This window comes from Portunus trituberculatus, chromosome 31 (assembly GCF_017591435.1).
Source record: "Portunus trituberculatus isolate SZX2019 chromosome 31, ASM1759143v1, whole genome shotgun sequence".
Lineage (NCBI taxonomy): Eukaryota > Metazoa > Arthropoda > Malacostraca > Decapoda > Portunidae > Portunus > Portunus trituberculatus.
In genome coordinates, this window is record NC_059285.1 from 25,539,641 (window position 1) to 25,560,175 (window position 20,535).

The window sequence follows — 20,535 nt, forward strand, 5'->3', positions numbered from 1 at the left end:
CTTGTTACAGGCGGCCAAGGCCTTTGGGCCTGCCAATCAGGTTTCGGCTGACATTGACCCGAAGGTTGCCGAGATGGTGAACTTTGTGTTCGACAGTGGTTTGCGAGAAGATGACTACAAAGACATCTGCGAGGACAACGTGGTCAAGAGGCCTGCTAACTGTCCTGCCCTTGCGCCGGTGGACTGTAACCCGCAAGTCTTGGAGGCCTTGCGCACTGATGCCAAGAAGGTGGATTTCTGGTTGAAGGACGTCAACAAAGACATTCAGAGGGCGGCTACCATCATTGTGAAATCTCTTTTGCGCTTGGATAAAGTGGCGCAAGATGAGGGTCATTCTGTGCTTGCGCACGAAGTGGGCTTGTTAAATGGGGCTCTGGCCTTGTTAGGCAATGTTAACCACAAGAATAACATTGCTCGTTGGTTCATGATGAAACGGGAGTTGAACCAAAAGTATGCCCATCTGTGTTCGGATAAGGTCCCAATGTCATGGTTTCTTTTTGGCGATGATGTTTCTCTTTCTGCAAAGCAGATTGAGGACACAGAGAAGCTCAAGAACAAAATTACCATGAAGAAGCCGGTGTCTGGATGGAAGTTCGCAGGGGGCAGGTCGTGTGGAGTCTGGGGTCGGCCTGCTCACAGGGGCTGGTCCTCCAGAGTCCACCCTTACGTGCTGTCGCGACCGGCCTTCAGGAGTGGTCTGAGGTCAGGCCCCAGCTGCCAGGACACGGAGTCAAAAAACAGCAGAGGCCGCTCCCAGTACCGGCCCTGGCCATAACAGAGGCAAGTACCACTTTTGAAGCTGGCAGGCTTCAGTATTTTGCTCATGAGTGGCGCAAAATTACTAGGGATCCTTTTGTTTTAGATATTGTTCAACACTGCCATTTTGACATCAATTCAGTTGACATTGGCCACTTATTTGCAGGTGATCTTGAATATCATTTTAGTAAGCCAGAACAACAGATTGTTTCTAGGGAGATTGCCAAACTTTTACAGCTTAAGGTGATCAAACTTACACAGAGGATGGATGATCAAATCATCTCTCCAATTTTTTTTAAGGAAAAAGAGGAATGGTGAGGCTAGGGTGGTGCTGAACTTAAAAGAACTCAACACCTACATTCCATACAAACACTTCAAAATGGAAAATTTTGAACAGGCAATTACTTTGGTAAGTGAGGGGGATTTCATGGGCTCTGTTGACTTGAGACACGCATATTATTCAGTTAGGGTTGCAGAGGAACAACAGCGTTTCTTTTGTTTCACATGGCATAACAACATTTATCAGTTTACCTGTTTACCTAATGGTGTGTCTGAAGGCCCACGTCTTTTCACCAAGCTTATGAAACCCGTGTTTGCTGCTTTAAGGGAGAAAGGTCACCGGATTACTAGTTTCATTGATGACACCCTCATTTGTAACAGTACCAGGCAGGGTTGTTTAAACTGCATTCATGACACTATCCAGTTGTTGACGAAGCTGGGGTTTCACATTAATTTCAAGAAATCAGTGCTTGTTTCCACTCAGCGTATTGAGTATTTAGGTAACATGATTGATACGCGAAGTATGACTGTGTCCTTGCCTAAACACAGGATCAATAAGATCCTGCTGGCTTGTAAGTCTCTCATGAGTAAAGACAGGGATAAAATTCGAGAAGTCGCTCGAGTCACTGGTCTTTTGGTGGCTGCCTCTCCAGCTGTGACTCTTGGTAAATTGCACTACAGGACACTGGTGGTCTGATTTATGAAGGGGGTGTTCAACCTCTGGCCTCCGCTCCCCAGATACACGGTCACTTGGGACGTGGCTTCAGTCCTGGACACGTTACGCTCCTTGCATCCTCTCCATGAGCTACCCCTTAAAACTTTAACCCTAAAGCTAGTTACTCTTATGACTCTTACACAAGCAGCGAGAGTCCAGACTCTACATTTACTGGTCCTTACAGACTTTTTCATGGGAGAGGATTCTTGTTCAGTTCAATTGGGGGATAGTATCAAACAATGCAGGCCGAAACACAACATCCGTAGGGTCCAGTTTGTGGCTTATCCGAAGGATCCCCTTGTCTGTGTCTTGACTACTCTGCAACATTACCTTCACCTTACAGAGTCGCTTCGACAGCCAGGCTGCTCCGCTGACGACAAGCTCCTTATTAACTTCATTAAGCCTCACAAACCTCACCAGTAACACCATCGCTAGGTGGGTTAAATCTATGCTGTCCATGTCTGGGGTGGACACAGCTCAGTTAACTGCAGGTAGTGTTAGGCCTGCCGCTGCATCAAAAGCGAAGGCCATGGCTGTGCCCATTTCATGCATTATGGACAAGGCAGGTTGGGCCAGGGAAATTATCTTTGCCAAGTTCTATGACAAACCTATTGCTCTGGGGTCGGATCCTTTCCAGGATGCCATTTTTGACTGTACCTAACTGGAGTTACTTTTGTTGTCTTATTGTTTCTTTGGTTGACATTCTGTATTCAGTATGGTTATGAGTTTGGAACTGCAGGTGTACTTTCAGTTTAAGTTTTCTAGGTTTCATTTACTTTCTTATCTTGTACATGTACCTTCATGTATGCTGGCAGGTATTTCCAGTAAATTTTGTTTTGCATCTTCCTTTGCTTTCATTCAAATATGTTCCTTCCTCCTACATCCGCTACCCACATGGCTTCAAAGCCTCATGTGGAGGTTCCGCCAGCAGAGGGCGGTTTGCTGAGGTAAAATTGAACAAGTAGACGAGACTTACCTGTAAGTTGAAGTATGCTTGGGATTTTACAAAGCAAACCGCCACTGCTGGCCTTGGAACCTTCACATGCCCTCCACTCCCCGCCCTGGTAATATCATTCTCTGGCCGGGTACTTTTATTATGTACGATATGTGATTACTTTCTTATGGCATGTGGGTAGTCGTCTGGTTTCAAAGTCTGGTGTGGTTCGAGGCAAGCATATCTCATGTGAAGGTTCCAAGGCCAGCAGTGGTGGTTTGCTTCGTAAAATCCCAAGCATAGTTCAACTTACAGGTAAGTCTCGTCTACTTGTTCAATTTTGTTATGTGATAGTAAAATATCCAAAAATATACTATATGCAATAAACAAACCTTTCTGTGAAATATTATGATATCCTGTGAATCTACCAACTACAATGGGGGTTTGGGTGTTCTCCTTTTAGCTGCTAATCTTAGTATCTTACTCCTCTTCTTTCCCTACCTAAGCAAGCAATGTGTAACATAGCCTATTATTCAATTTGTTGTTAATTACACCCATGCTAACATTGTGTAATGTTTATTGGTAAATTGCCAGTCCATCAATATTACTCATTTCATTACAAGATACTATTAACATCCCAAAACTTATAAAAATGATGATGTGCTGACACAAATTGTCTGATGGTTAAATTGTGAATTTTTCAATCACCGTTTCTACAAGTTTTAGGATATCAGTAGTATTGAAAGCAACAATATCCATAAAGGATCAATCACTACTAATTAGTAATTAATAACAATCTTAACCCCTTCAATACAGTGACGCCTATGTAGGCGTCATGAAGCCCCAGTAGCATATACAGTGACGCCTACGTAGGCGTCATATTTCTTTTCTGAGCTTTCTTCAGTTCAGTTGTCCCGTATAGTGTGTTGGATATTAACTACACACGCCGTATGCTGTCCTTGAAATCCTAGTGCTCCTCCCACCATCCTTGTTTCCACCAATCACTAAAGATAAGCTACATGCGTCCTGCCTTGTGTCTAAAATTACCCAATGGCATAGACTGTTCCCATCTCTCTCTCTCTCTCTCTCTCTCTCTCTCTCTCTCTCTCTCTCTCTCTCTCTCCATTCCCTCCCTCCCCATCTCCCTCTCAAAAGATAAGTTACATGCGTCCCGCCTTGTAACATTCGTGAAAACACACACACACACACACACACACACACACACACACACACACACACAAGTCATGGAGGCTAGCCCAGCAGGAAACAACAAGGAAGATTTGGTTGAGAAGAGATCTCGGTGAAAAGGAAAGAGAAATGTTAAATGAGTTGAGAAAGGAGGCTTTGAAAAAAAATGAAGAGAGGACAGAAGAGGAGAAGAAAGAGTTTTTCTGGAGAATCTTGGATATGAGACTGAGGAAGTGGTTCATAACCCAGAAAAGTACAGCAAGAAAGGACTAAAGAAACTTACGTATGAGCAGAATGTAATGTATTCCAACATAAATGGAGTGATATCGGGATTTTAGAACTCAACGATTACTTGAGGACAAGAACCCAGATATTGTGGGTCTTACTGAAACAAAACTGAGAGAGGGAGAAGACCTGATGATGGTTGGAGAAGGAAATATAATGTTTGGAAAAGAAATAGAGTAGGTAAGATGGGAGGAGGAGTGATGTTGCTGGTTAAAAAGATATAAAGGTGGATCAAGTGAAAGAAGGTATGGGAAAGGCAGAAGTGCTAAAGATCAGAGCAGAAACTAATGAAGGAAAAAGAGGCACTACATAGTGGTGTACGTACCACCTAAGACAAATGCATGGTCAGTACAGGAATATGAAGAAATGATAAGTGATACAGGAACATGTCTGGAAGAAATGTTGGGTGGCTGTGAACGAACTATAATGATGGGAGATTTTAATTGTAAAGAGGTGTGTTGGGAGGACTGGTCAATGGAAGGATCAGAGACAACATGGGGAAATACACTATTGACACTGGCAATGGAAAATGTGTTAACTCAGTGGGTCAAAGAAGATACTAGGTTTGGAGGAGAGGGAGCATCGTCAAGACTGGACTTGGTCTTTAGTACAGAGCCAATGGTCATTGAGGAGATGAGGGTGGAGTGCCCTTTAGCAAAGAGTGATCATGCAGTTTTGGAGTTCAAGGTGATAGATGAAGAGAAATCTAGAAGAAATGAAGAATATAAAGTGGGAAGATGGAATTATGCCAAGACAGATTTTGGAAACCTAAAGAAATTCTTTCAAGAGACAAATTGGATGAAATTCAAGAGTGCTAAGGAGCAAATGAAAAGTGGAAGGAATTTATAAAAATATACAAAGAAGGTGAGAAAAATTTGTACCAATAAGACAACATAGAGAAGTTGGAAAGCAGGACTGGTTTAACGATAGATGTGAAAAGGCTAGAACAAGAAAAGAGGATGCATGGAAGAGGTGGAGAAGGAAAAGACGGATTAAGCAGTGGGAAAGTTACAAAAGAGCAAGAAATGAATATGTGTTGATTAGAAGAGAAGAAAGAAAGAAACAAGAAAAGGATATAATTGATAAATGTAAAGACCAACCAAGGCTTTTTACAGACATGTGAACAACAACATCAAAAATAGAGAAAGTATTGAAAGTTTAGAAGTAAATGGAGTATGCAGTGAAGATCCCAGGAAATGGCAGAGGCTATGAATGGATGCTTTCGGAAGGTATTCACAAAGGAGACTGCTTTTGACAAACCACTGGTAATGGAACAGAAAGGGATTATGAAGGAGTTTCAAGTAACTGTGGAGGAGATCAAGAATATGATGGGGAGTTTAGAAGTGAGAAAAGCTGTGGGACCTGATGGGGTATCAGGATGGATTTTAAGAGAATGCAGGAGCAACTGGCAGAAAAAGTTTGTGAAGTAATTGATGCCTCATTAAGGGAAGGTGTAGTGCCCCAAGACTGGAAAAGAGCTAACATTGTCCCAATCTATAAATCAGGTAACAAGAGAGACCCATTGAACTATAGACCAGTGTCACTTACAAGTGTGGTAGCTAAGATGTGTGAGAGGGTGGTGAAGAATAGATGGACAGACTTCTTGGAGAAAAATGACATACTTTGTGAGTGTCAATTTGGTTTTAGAAAAGGGCGTTCATGCACGACAAACCTGATATGTTACTATTCGAGGGTGATAGATGTAATACAGGAAAGAGATGGTTGGGCTGATGGAATATATCTGGATTTAAAAAAGGCCTTTGATAAGGTACCACACCGGAGACTGATCTGGAAACTTGAAATGGTAGGAGGAGTGCATGGCAGTTTACTAAAATGGATGGAAGACTTTTGGTAGGAAGAGAAATGAGAACAATAATTAAGGACAGACCATCAGAATGGGGCTTGGTGGAGAGTGGAGTTCCACAGGGATCAGTGTTGGCACCAGTAATGTTCGCGGTCTACATAAATGACATGGTGGATGGGGTGTCCAGTTATGTGAGCCTATTTGCAGACGATGCAAAATTGTTAAGAAAAGTGAGATGTGACAAAGATTGCGAACTACTCCAGGAAGACTTGGACAGAATATGGAAATGGAGCTGTACATGGCAAATGGAGTTCAACACGACAAAATGCAAGAAAATAGAGTTTGGCAAGAGTGAAAGAAGAATCAGGAGTATGTACAAGATAGGAAATGAAGACATAAAACCAGTCATGAAGAAAAGACCTTGGGGTGACAATTACCAATGACCTATCGCCAGAGAGACATATAAACAAAATAATTGGAGAAGTATTGAACTTATTGAGGAACATAAGAGTGGCGTTCGTATATTTAGATGAAGAAATGATGAAGAAAATAATTACTGCAATGATAAGACCGAGGCTTGAATATGCAACAATACAGTGGGCTCGAACTTAAAGAAACACATAAGGAAACTAGAGAAAGTACAGAGGGCTGCAACAAAAATGGTGCCTGACTTAAGAGATTTGACTTATGAAGACAGACTGAAAAGAATGCAACTTCCGACCCTGGAAAACAGAAGAGAAAGGGGAGACCTGATAGCAATATACAGAGTGATGATTGGCATGGAAAAAATGGATAGGGAAGATCTGTGTATGTGGAATGAAAGAATGTCGAGAGGGCATGGGAAAAAACTAAAATGGCCACTTATAGGAGAGATGTGAAAAAATATAGCTTCCCTCATAGAAGGGTGGAAGCATGGAATAGTTTAGACGTGGAAGTGGTCAACGCAAGGAATATTCATGATTTTAAGAAAAAGCTGGACATTAATAGATATGGAGACGGGACAACACGAGCATAGCTCTTTTCCCGTATGTTACAATTAGGTAAATACAATTAGGTAAATACACACACACGCCCGGTAGCTCAGTGGTTAGAGCGCTGGCTTCACAAGCCAGAGGACCGGGGTTTGATTCCCCGGCCGGGTGGAGATATTTGGGTGTGTCTCCTTTCACGTGTAGCCCCTGTTCACCTAGCAGTGAGTAGGTACGGGATGTAAATCGAGGAGTTGTGACCTTGTTGTCCCGGTGTGTGGTGTGTGCCTGGTCTCAGGTCTATCCGAGGATCGGAAATAATGAGCTCCGAGCTCGTTCCGTAGGGTAACGTCTGGCTGTCTCGTGAGAGACTGCAGCAGATCAAACAGTGAAACACACACACACACACACACACACACTAAAAAAAAAAAAAAAAAAAAAAAAAAATTCTAATCTCTCTCTCTCTCTCTCCTCCCTTTGTTTCCCTCTCCCTTCCCCTCTTCCTCTCGAAAGATAAGCTACATGCGTCCCACTTGTGTCTAAAAATGTCACTCTCTCTCTCTCTCCGAAGAGAGAAGCGTCCACTTTCCTCTTCGAAGGCGATATAGTAACTAAAAAATAGCAGCATAATACACAAAGTATGACAAGCTTGCACGAGTTTCCCACGCTCGGGCGCGCGGCACTACCACCCGTATATCATACAGGCGGGCTTTTTTAACATCCAGCGCGAAGGGGTTAAGGATAACTGAAAGCTGATCCAGAATTCTCAATTCCTACTTTCTCCCTCATTTTGGCAGGACAATTTATTGTTTTTATCATATTCATGCAGCTTTCCTAATTTACTTTTTTTTTCATATTCCAAATCTTTTCAGTCATGGAATCAGTGAGTTTTTCCTTTTTAAAATAAAGCAATAATAGTATCATGTAATAATTCTTTAGAAAAACTGTGGAAACAAGTAACATATTAGTTGAAATGCATCCCTATGGCTGACAAAAAAGTGCTACTGGAGGGAGGTATTGGTGACCTAATTGGTAATCTAATGTGAGTGTAACTCATAATGTGATAAAAAGAAAAATCCTAAAAAATAACAATAGATAATTTGATAAAACGGGAAAAATGGCAAGAGCATTATAAGTCCACCAAATTAGCTGTCCTACCTAAAAGTGGGAATTTACAAATGAGCTTAGCCTATTACAATTATATATTTTCTTGGGACTGTAAAACCAATAGCTATTGGTCACTAACTGTCAGGGTCATCAGATATCCACAACCTGGAATATGAAAAAGAGAAAAAATTGGGAAAGTTACACGAACATGATAAAAACCTTGGACCCTGGAGGAGAAATTAGGGGAGAGGCTGTAAAGGCTGAAGCCAGTGGGTGGAGCCTATTTGATGGGCAAAGATATGCAAGTCAATCCAAAACCTAGGGTAGAGTTGTCCTCAAATCCTCCTTAAAATTTTTTTTTTCCTTGATTCATCTATAGCTATACCATATGACTAGTAATCATCAATATAGCAACAGATACAGCATGAATACACCTACAGGTTTCAGAGAAAAAATAAAATCCCTTCTTTTATTCATTAAATGTTTACTTATGCCTCCTTAACATATATGATGTATAGATTTTATACATGTATTATCTACACTGAGCATCTACTAAACTTTTCATCTCTTACATTGATATAACATAATATATAGAGTTTTTATGATTTAATATCTATTTGTCATTCTACAATATAGTGGTTAGGTTAAGTTTGCTACTATATTATTTGCAGTGATGGATTAATTAAGGGATGCTGATGGCATTCCTGAAATGACACTATTGGAGGCTACCCTGGGGCCACGCAAAAAAAAAAGAGGCCTGAAATAGTGAGACCTAGAAATGTTCCAATTAGAAAATAAATGAATGAATAAATAAATAGATAAAGTTGGCAAGGGATTAAGAGTGTCCCCATGACCATCTCACTCCTAAGGCTCAAGATGCCCTTACTCTAACAGTTTTTGCAGAAATATTTAATATTTTTTAATAAAATTACTATGTATTGATATTAATTATGAAGCCAATAGAAACTATATATTGATTACTATTTGCTTGGGTAAGTCATAACTATCAGTCAAAAAAGAGAATATTGTAGCAAAGGTGTCTGACATATAGACACCCTAAGACTTATTGCATCATTCATTGCTTATTGTAGTTTAGAGTAAGTGTTTACTGCTCTTCTGATGATATATATATATATATATATATATATATATATATATATATATATATATATATATATATATATATATATATATAACTCTGCAATACTTTAATATAACTTGATTGGATGTGGATCTCACACAAGATAAACTGCTAATGAAAATTCTTGAAATAACTCATGTAATCTCCCATGACCTTTTGGTGTGCTCATGATCTAACTGAGTTTCGTAGCATTTCATGTCATGATTGGCCATGAAAATCTCTACACCTTAGTGGTGAAATGTTATGTCTCCACTGTCACTCCTCCTGATGTAGCCATAGACTGAACAGGTTGGCATAATTACAAAATGTTGAGATGGGTGAATGTCACGCATATCATCAGCAAGGCAATGTTTTCAGTTGACTTCTGAAAAGGGGGCTGAGCTTAGCGGCTTCACTTCTGTGACATCATAGCCTCTCCTCTCATCTTTCCTCCAAGATAAAAACAACAATGAATTTAAGAGACATGGATGAAAAATATCCTTTTCATATATCGTGGTCCAGGACATGTACAGCCAGCACATCTTGATTTAATTTCATTGTCAAGTAAAAAAAAGAAAAGTATTAAGTTTTGCAATGTGGTATGATAATGTTATAAATTCAGGAAGTGATTTTCCTTCTCTTTTTTTTTTCGTATTTTCACAGGCACTGGATCCACATAAATTAGGAGAAACAACATTTATAGAAGAAAACATACACAGTTAAAGAAAATTTCATACAGAATATTTATAGTGTTCCTTCGCTATTTCATAGTTCGACTTTTGAGGCCTCACTTTCACAGGTTTTATATATAGATATGTTCTGCGGAGATTTTTTGCTATATCACAGGGGTTCACGGCATCACTTAACACGTCGAGACAAAATCGTATATATAGTACTGTACATGTATTGTTTGTATAAATATACAGTACCGTACACATGTTTAGCATACAAAAATGTTTATAAGAGTGTGGGGAAGGGTAATACAGTAGAGGGAACAGTTGATAAAAGTGTGGCGAAGGTTTATACAGTGGCAGGAAGGGTTGATAATAGTGTAGGGAGGTTTAAAAAGGTTTAAAATGTTACGTATATAGCGAAGTATATATGGCGTCCCTGCTTCATGGATTTTCACCTTTTGCTGGTGGTTACAGAACGCATCCCCTGCAATAAACGAGAGAACACTGTTTTTTTCAAAGTCAGAAGGTGAATCCTTCCAAGATTTTTCTGGGTTTCTCTTAGTCACTGGTTACAAATTCCACAAAATGAAATATTAACATTTATTTGTTCTTGTCTCCTAGTTGTCAAGTACGCTGGTTATATGCCTACATTTTTCATATCTGGATTTTTAAAAGATAAATAAATAAAAAGTAACCTTAGTAAATTCCTTATCTGTAATCCATCTGTCTATCCATCTGACGACTGCACAATAATACAAGGAATGCTTTATGACTTCCCAAATTTTGAAAACATTGTATAAGGAACCCAACATGAAAGTGTGGTACTGCACATCCAAAGGGACCAATGGGACCTAAGCATCACAAATTCAAATCTTCATCATAAGTATCCACTGAAAGTACTGATTCCCAAATGTCAAAATTAAAAGTCCTCCATCAAGAGCGACTGATTCAATAATGATTTATCAGGGAAACCAAGACTCAAACACCAAAAAAGATAAATCAGTGTGATTTTCTGACTTTGTTAAATTGTTATTCTCTTCAAAGAGAATGTGATGAACCACATTTATGTATTTTGCTATTCTTGTTAAATGATTGGGAAATCACTGCTTTCATGTTTTAATTAAATCTTATTAATTCAATCATTCTATTGATTCAGTTAGATAGTAAGTTGATCATTCAGTTGGTCAGTAGAGGATCATTCCAGACTGACAACACTTCATGCAAATTCCTTGTTGATCTTGTCCAGATGGTGATAAATCCCGAGGGTACGGCGTGTTTGCATGGTGCTCGTTGCAAACCCTAAGGAATGCAGGTAAGCTGCTTGCACCTAACCAGTGAAAGCAGAGGTTCGTGAGTAAATGCCAGCTGGACCGGATGAGGAGCAATCTCGTGACCATGACACCAGACCCGTCAGGAACCATCGGCCACCCACCTCACAACCCAACGGTGAACCTCCATCCACAGTACTCTGTTGGACACAAGCAGGGTCAGTATAGGTCAGAGTAAATGAAGAGAGAGAGAGAGAGAGGGAGAGGGAGAGGGAGGGAGGGAGGGAGAGAGAGAGAGAGAGAGAGAGAGAGAGAGAGAGAGAGAGAGAGAGAGAGAGAGAGAGAGAGAGAGAGAGAGAGAGAGAGAGAGAGAGAGAGAGAGAGTGAGTCTACACCAGTTGTGACACATGTGAAGATGAAAATATACATATCTCTGCACTCTGTTGAAGTGATGTTTCCAAACACAACACTGAAAATAGCCTATATGATAAGATGTAGTGAAATAGCAAATTTCAGATCTTAGAATGCAATAGTGATTTTAAGCTACATCTTCAATTCATTTAGGATTTATCGTCACTGCTTAACATAAAACTAATAAGACTTTTCAAGTAATCTTGATGCCATTTTTAAAGTTCCATGATCCAGAAACTGATTTCTAGTGTATAATTGTATCAATTTAGCAATTAATACAAAATTCATATATTTTGTATTTTTCACTATGTTTCTAGACAATGACTAAATAAGTGTGTAGAAACAATACACTTTAAAGTGTGTGTGTTGTAATGTACAGAGTTTGAGCGGGGCTCATAGCGTCTTGTCTCCATTTCTCCAATTTTTCTTTAAACTTATGCACATTATGTCCTGTAACAACTTCATCACTCAAAGCATTCCACTTTTCCATCATTGTATGTGGAAAACCTTTTTCCAGTATCCTTCACACTGCCTCCTCCTAATCTTCTTTGCATGTCCTCTTGTCCTTCTAGCTTCTTCTGTCTTCTGTCATCAGCACCAGGTCTATCTTTTCAATGCCATTAACTATTTTATACATTGTTATTAGATCTCCTCCTTCTCTTCTATCTTGTACGGTTAGCAGTTTCATTTCCTTCAACCTTTCTTCATATGTTAGGTCCTTTAGTTCCGGCACCATCTTTGTAGCTCTCGTCTTGATCCATTCTAATATTCTTATATCCTTTTCAAGCTCGGTGACCACACCATTGCTGCATGTTCCAGCTTTAGATGTATAATGGTTGTAATAATATTTGTCATCATATCTTTTTTCCAAGTACTGAAATGGCACTCTAATATTAATCAACATTTTATATGATGATCCAATTATCTTACTTATGTGTTTTTCGGGGTTCAAATTTTCTTGTATAACCACTCCCAGTCTTCATTATTTGTTCGTCTCCCATTAGATAGTTCCATACCGTTCTTCTCTTATTCTTTCCTAATTCCATTACGTGATATTTCTTGCCATTGAATTATATCTTCCACTTGTTACTCTACTCATAAATTTTGTTTATATCTTCCTGCAACAGCAAACAGTTCTCTTGGGTCTTGATTACTCTTAGCAATTTTACATCATCAGAAAACAAATTAATTGCCCCATTCTGTATGTCATTTACACATACCTGGAACATAATGGGGCCTAACACTGACTCTTGTGACACTCCACTTGTTACTTTACTACAAGATGAGTATGTATCTCTAATCACAGTTCTCATTTCTCTGTCCTTCAAGTAATCTCTTATCAAATTAACATAATTCTTCTCAGTCCACCTATGTTCTCTAACAGCCAAAGCAGTTTGCTGTGAGGGACTTTATCAATAGCATTTTTTATATCAAAGCATACCATGTCCATCCATCCATCTCTGCTCTCCAGTCCTTCTATTACTCTTAAGTAGAAATTTAATAAGTTAGACACACATGACCTTCCTGTTCTGAACTCAAATTGTCTGTTCGATATAACATGTTCTTCTTCCAGATATTTAACCCATTTTTCCTTGATAGCAATTTCACACATCTTCCCCACAACATTTGCAAGTGACACCGGTCTGAAATTTAATGGCTCAGTTGACTTTCCTCCTTTGAATATTGGGATTATGTTAGCTCTCTTCCATTCCAGTGGTACTCTCCCTTCTTTCAATGAACTTGTAACCATTTTCTAAATTGGATCTAACAACTCATCTTTACATTCCTTCAGTGCCCAGCCTGATACACCATCTGGCCCCATTACTTTTCTGACATCCAGATTTTCTAGTGGTCTTCCAATATCTTCTTTGTGCACTATGATTTCCTGCAAGCCTCTGCAATGTAATGCCCTATTTTGTTCTGCAAATTCCTCTTCTTCAGTGAACATAGTTTTGAAGCTCTCATTCATTATTTCACTCACTTAATTTGCTGTTTGATATGTTTTCCCTCCTTTAATTTTTTTTTTTATTGTTTCCTTATTCTTCATACTACCATTTATAAATTTGTAGAAAAGTTTGGGTTCATCTTTGCTTTTTCACACCACATCTTTCTCAAAGTTTCTTTCTTCCTCTCTCCTTACTCTAATATATCAATTTTTTGCATCCCTTTATTGCTGTCTGTTGTTTTCATTTCTCTGCTAATTGAGTTTCTTCCAAGCTTTATCTTTTCCCTTTTAAATTCTATACATCTGGCATTGTACCAAGCATGTATACTTTTCTTTACTCTATAGATAGGTACGTATTTCTTCATTCCTTCATTATATTTCTGTAAGAATATTTCATATTTCCCCTATATTGTCTTTCTGTCCATAATGTTCCACCATTCAGTTTCACCAATTTTTTTTTTTTTCATTTTCAAAATCTTGCATAATTTAATCTCTCCTTTTTGTAGTCTTCTCTGTATCTTATCCAGTCCTCTTCCTGCATTTCCAACACTAATGTTACATGGTCACTTCTTCCCATTGGACTAAGGTAATGTATGCTAGGATGGGGCTCTGGCTTCTTTGTGAATACTAGGTCAAGCAACAAAGGTTCTTCTTCCCCTCTGTACCGTGTTGATTCTTCCACCCACTGATCCAATGGGTGTCAAATGTAACACCTTGCTCCATGATCCAGCATTACCCATTACTTCCATCTCTCTCCAATTTACTCCTTTACAGTTACAGTCTCCCACTAACAGTATTTTCCCATCTCTTTATCATATTTTCTAAGCCCTTAATCACCTCTCCTTGCATTTCCTTATGTTCCCCTCAGTTCTCCATTTATTTGTCTTAGGTGGCACATACGTAACTGTGATTCTCCTTTTTATCAATTCCTCTGTTTTGATTGTTACTCCCATTACTTCCACCATGCCATCGCCATATTACAATTCCTCCACACATATATTATCACGAACCATTATTAACACTCCTCCTCCCTCTTTTCTCATCCTGTTTCTTCTCTGGCTATTACATCCCGCCTCATTAAAGTTAACATGGATCCCTACCTTTAGCTTTGTTTCTACAATAAAACTTACATCCAGTCTTTTTTTCTTCAAATAATCTCTAACCTCCAACGCGCTGGATAACAACACTCTTAATTTCTTGCCTCTTCCATGACTTCCTCCTTCCGAAGATATCACTTCTTCAGTCTCATATCTAGAACCCTCAAGTAGAAATTCTTCCCGATCTCCATCCATTTCTTGCTTTTTTCCTTAGCTTCATTTCTTAGCACTCTCTCCTTTTCCCTCTCTTTCAGGTTCATATCTCTTTTTATCTATACATCATTAAATTCAGCAACATCAGCCAGTTTCCCTTTTCTTGTCATAATCTCCTTCTCACTTTCATTGGTATCTTTTCCCACCTTCACTAAACATTCCCAACCTAATCACTTCCTCCACTTGCTGGTCCTACTCCTGTGTGTTGTCTTGAACATATTTAACAATACTTTTGCCCAATTCTCTCTTTTCTCGCCCTCGCATGAACTTGTTTGGATTTTTTTTTTTCCTTCAGCCCAAAAATTAAGAAACATTTCCTCTTATCCACTGTATCCCTCACTAGATTTTTCTCGTTCTTAATTACTTGTATAACAGTGTCCTTTACCTTTATCTTTTTTTTTTTTTTTTTTTTTTTTTTACATAGGGAAGAGGGCCAGCCAAGGGCAAGAAAAAGAAAGTAAAAAAAAAAAGGCCCACTTGAGTGCTGGCTCTAAAAAGTGTAAAAAGTGCCAAAACCGTCAGCCAAAATTAGGGGAGCAAAATACCTCGATACCTCCCTCTTAAAAGAAGACAAGTTGTAGGAATTCAAAAATACAGATGCAGGGAGGGAGTTCCAGAGTTTACCAGTGAAAGGGATGAATGATTGAGAGTACTAGTTAACTCTTGCATTAGAGAGTTGGACAGAATAGGGATGAGAGGAAGAAGAAAGCCTTGTGCAGCGAGGCCGCAGGAGAAGGGGAGGCATGCAGTTAGCAAGATCAGTAGAACAGTTACCATGAAAATAGCGATAAAAGATAGAAAGGGATGCAACATTTCGGCGGTGAGAAAGAGGCTGAAGACAGTTAGTGAGAGGAGGGGAGTTGATGAGACGAAGAGCTTTCGATTCCACCCTATCAAGCAAAACTGTGTGACTGGAACCCCCTCAAACATGTGAAGAGTACTCCATACAGGGACGGATAAGGATAAGGCCCTTATACAGAGTAAGCAGTTGGAGGGGCAAGAAAAACTGGCCGAGACGCCTCAGAACACCTAATTTCATAGAAGCTGTTTTAGCAAGAGATGAGATGTGAAGTTTCCGGTTAAGATTATGAGCAAAGGACAGACCAAGGATATTATTCATTGTGGAAGAAGGAGACAGTTGAGTGTCATTGAAGAAGAGGGGATAGTTGTCTGGAAGGTTGTGTCGAGTTGATAGATGGAGGAATTGAGTTTTTGAGGCATTGAAAACTACTAGATTTTCTCTGCCCCAATCGGAAATCTTAGAAAGATCGGAAGTCAGGCGTTCCGTGGCGTCCCCCGCGTGATCTGTTGATTTCCTGAAGGGTTGGACATCTCTGAAAGAACGTGGAAAGATGTAGGATGGTATCATCAGCGTAGGAGTGGATAGGGCAAGAAGTTTGGTTAAGAAGGTCATTAATGAATAATAGAAAGAGAGTGGGTGACAGGACAGAACCCTGAGGAACATCACTATTAATAGGTTTAGGAGAAGAACAGTAGCCGTCTACCACAGCAGCAATAGAGCGGTCGGAAAGGAAACTTGAGATAAAGTTGCAGAGAGAAGGATAGAAGCCGTAGGAGGGCAGTTTTGAAATCAAAGCTTTGTGCCAGACTCTATCAAAAGCTTTTGATATGTCTAACGCAACAGCAAAAGTTTCACAGAAATCTCTAAAAGAGGATGACCAAGACTCAGTAAGGAAAGCCAGAAGATCACCAGTAAAGTGACCTTGATGGAAGCCATACTGGTGATCAGACAGAAGATTGTGAAGTGACAGATGTTTGAGAATCTTCCTATTCAGGATAGATTCAAAAACTTTAGACAAGCAAGAGATTAAAGCTATAGGACAGTAGTTTGAGGGGTTAGAACGGTCACCCTTTTTAGGAACAGGCTGAATGTAGGCGAACTTCCAGCAGGAAGGAAAGGTAGAAGTCGATAGACAAAGTTGGAAGAGTTTGGCCAGGCAAGGTGCAAGCACAGAAGCACAGTTTTTGAGAACAATAGGAGGGACCCCATCAGGTCCATAAGCCTTCCGAGGGTTTAGGCCAGCAAGGGCATGGAAAACATCATTACAAAGAATTTTGATTGTAGACATGAAATAGTCAGAGGGAGGAGGAGAGGGAGGGACAAGCCCAGAATCGTCCAAGGTGGAGTTGTGAGCAAAGGTTTGAGAAAAGAATTCAGCTTTAGAGACAGAAGAGATGGTAGTGGTGCCATCAGGATGAAATGGGTCGCTGTCAGTAGCCATGGTGGCCAGGGACTCGACTGCTCCCAAAGTGACAATGCTCCTGACGGAGAAGCTGGTTTTGGCATCAAGGGCTTCATCATCGGTGGTCGGGTTGGTCACTGGGAAGCGTGAGAGGGCATCAGGAATGCACAGCTCTTTACCTGGGCGCAACGTTGCAGTGAAGGCAAAAGCCGCTATCTTCTCCTTCAAGCGTTGCAAACGTGGGTTGTCAATGGCATCTAGAGTGTAGCTGTTGAGGATAGGGACAAGTGGGCGATGGTCCGTTACAAGGGTGAAGTGCTGCAGACCCGTGAGGTAGAACATACACTTCTTCATAGCCCACACTACCGCCAGCAACTCTAACTTGATTGTGGCGTAGCAAGTCTCCGCATCTGTCAAGAAGAGTGAGCCACACTGTATTAGACGGAAGTGTCCTCCCCCGTGGTCTTGTAGGAGGGCGTATCCCAGGCCGTACAAGTGCGAAGCGTCCGTTTGTAGGACAGCCGGAAGGTCAGGGTCAAATGCTGCGAGGACTGGTGGACTGGACAAGGCCTTCTTGACACGTTCGAAAGCCTGGTCGTGGTCAGGGGTCCACACGAATGCTCTCTTCAGGCTCATCAACGGGCGGAGTGGGGCAGCAGCGGTGGATATGTCCGGAGAAAAGTCAGCCAGTTGATTTGCGAGGCCCACGAATGACCGCAGGTCTGCGAGGTTGGCTGGCTTGACAAAGTCCGTGATGGCTCGGACCTTCCCAGGGTCTGCTGCAATGCCATCGTGAGAGAGCTGGTAGCCGCAGAAGGAGACTGTTTCAGCGGCCAGAACAAACTTCTCAGCGTTTAAGGTAATGCCATGTGACCTGCATCTTGCCAGAATGTTGTTGACCCGGTGGAGGTGTGAAAGGTATTCCTTGTCGAACAACAGGAAATTGTCTACTACCTTCACACACTGCATCAATCCCTGCAGAGCCAGGTCGCCCCATCGACAGAAAGCATCTCCAGTGGCAGCAAAACCCATGGGGCCGCGGAGGTAACGGAAGCGGCCGTAAGGAGTGATGAAAATAGTAAGTTGTTGGTCTTCCTCGGCCAGAGGGATTTGCCAGTAACCACACAAAGCATCGATTGTTGTGAAGTATTTGGCCTCCGGGTTGACACTCCTGATCACTGCGAATGGCGTAGGCCAGGGGTTCTCAACCTTTTTCTCGCTAAGAACCCTATGAGTTATAAGACCATCTACCCGATCTCCCAGTAATTTGACAAACAATGTTAATTTAGTGACTGACACTAACACAATAAGCAAAGGTATTCTGCAAAGAATGTATCATTAAATCAGCCATCTAAGTACCCCTAGAAATCTTCTTGTGAACCGCTGGGGGTTCGCGAACCCCAGATTGAGAACCCCTGGCGTAGGCAATGGGTGGGCCGGGCGGGACACCTGGCTGTTTAACTTCGACAAGTCGGTGGTGATGCGTACGCCTCTCCCGACCTTCGGGACGACAACCATCGGGTGGCAACAAGGAGATGGGTCCTCATCAGCTGGAGCGATGATACCCTGTGCCACCATGGAGTCTAATTCGGCCTTCACATGGTCTTGGTATGCCCGGGGAATCAGCCGGGGTGTGTGGATGGCGAAGGGCTTTACATCTTCTCTGAGATGAATCCGCATAGGCGGTCCCGTCATAGGCTGCAGCGGTGCCTTCTGTAGGTCGTCCTTCTTCACAAGAACATCTGCATACTCTTGGAGGAAGTACTCCTTGGCCTCTGCAGGAGATTTGTTGGCATGCAGTGGGAGTGATGGCGATGATGCTGGAGGTGGGGCAACTGCAGAGTCTGGTTGCCTGTTGCACTGTACAGTGGCCACTGGCGTAGCACTTGTCGATTCACGAATCCTGCCGATGGTACTAACGGCGTCGGTTATCTGCTGTGGAAAGTCCTTTGGTACGATGCCTAAATCCCTGCAGTGCTGCCAGGAGAGCAAGGGAGTACTAAGGGAACCTTGTACATCAATCCACCCCGAACACGACAACTTGCCATAGGTGAGCTCCACCTGGAGGGAACCCAAGGCAGCGGGCATCTTGGACCCATATGCGTTGTAGTACTCAAGCGGGGATAGCGATTGTAGGTTACGCCTCGTGAGGCCCAGGTGCTGGAGATGCTGTGGGCCTATCACCGTGGTGTCGGTGCATGTGTCAGGTATCATCTCCATGCTACTTGACCTCTCACCGTGTGTGACGACCATGCGTATGGTAGGAGAAGGCGTGGGCTTGACCCAAGCGGTCGACTGGACTCTGCGTACGCTACTCGCTTGCTGCCTGGTAGACCTGGGGACCCCTGACGGAGACTGTGTTCGCACCACATGGATAGTGGCACGACCGTTTTTCTTCGACTTCTGAGGTTTGGGTTTCACGGAATGTTGACTCTTGGGCCTGGAAGACTTGCAGAGTTTCTCAAAGTGTCCATATTGGCTGCATGCCTTGCATTGGACAGTCTTGGCTGGATATTTTTCTGTATGTGACCAGTGCCCTGTTGTACCGCAACCTTTGGGGCCGTGCTGTTGCTTGCCACAATTACTGCAGGAAGGGGGCGGTGAAGACACAGCTGAACATGCGTCTGCCTTAGTTCTATGGTCCGTCTTCTTGTCCTTCCTGGTGGCCTCGTAGGAGCGGCACAATGTCACGACGTCCGCGAGTGTGGCGGCAGCATCGAGGATGACGATCTTCTGCACTACTTCCTCGTCCTGCACACCAGTGAGGATGCCGTGCTTGTGCCAGGCTTCTTTACACTCTGTGCTGTGAGCTTTGCAGACATCAATCTCTTCAGACAAACTCTTGAGCCTCACAAAGAAGTCTGCAAAAGACTCTCCTGTAGCCTGTTTGCAGGTGGTGAATGCCTGCCGCCTCAGTGCCTCGTTGCTGGATTCCTTGATGTGTTTCTGGAGAATATCGAGCACCTTGTCGACGGGAGAAGTGGAGCTTGGATACACCTGTAGCGTGTGCTCCAGCACTCTCTGAGTCTCCAGTGAAAGGCACATCCGTAACTGGATCAGCTGTTTGGGGCGGGGCAGGCTTGCGATGTCCACCATAGTTGCGTAATCTTCCCATTTCCGCCTCCATTCCCTGAACTGTTGGTATGTAACATCCAAAGGAAAAGGAGGTGGGCGCTGTACAGCCACTCTAGGAGTCGGTGGTGCAACAGGCGGGCCTGGCGGGGCAGAGGCGCTCCCAGCAGTACTCGAAGACTGTGGTGTAAGCGGCACCAGTCTTGTTGGCAGAGCTTCGAAATGTGCTGTGTCTTCTTGCCGCTGTTCTTCCCTCTCTGCCCATGCTGCGTCCTCCCTGTCTGCCATCCATCGGAAAAGTGCTTGCACATCCATGGATGCTGAGGGCGAAGGAGGAGATGAAGACTGCTGCGAGGCTTCCTCAGACTGTACAGGTGGTGGTGTTGCCTTCTTCCCGCCTTTCGGCATCACTCAGGGTGACTCTGGAAATTACTACGTGACCAGCGCCTCAACGGCTTGAACCGGCACGAGTACAACAGAGTACACAAGACTGTA

At 42.2% G+C, this 20,535-nt stretch overlaps 1 protein-coding gene across 2 annotated transcripts in view; it reads right to left on the reverse strand.

Moving 5' to 3' along the window:
* Positions 1 to 10,919: 10,919 nt before the first annotated feature.
* Positions 10,920 to 20,535, reverse strand: part of LOC123511359 (protein masquerade-like) — a 183,411-nt gene continuing 173,795 nt past the window's right edge. For both annotated transcript variants that reach the window (XM_045267172.1, XM_045267171.1), the window contains exon 6: positions 10,920 to 11,298. In XM_045267172.1, the coding sequence (XP_045123107.1) occupies positions 11,158 to 11,298 (141 nt within the window). In that variant the 3' untranslated portion in view covers positions 10,920 to 11,157. The remainder of the gene's footprint in view (positions 11,299 to 20,535) is intronic.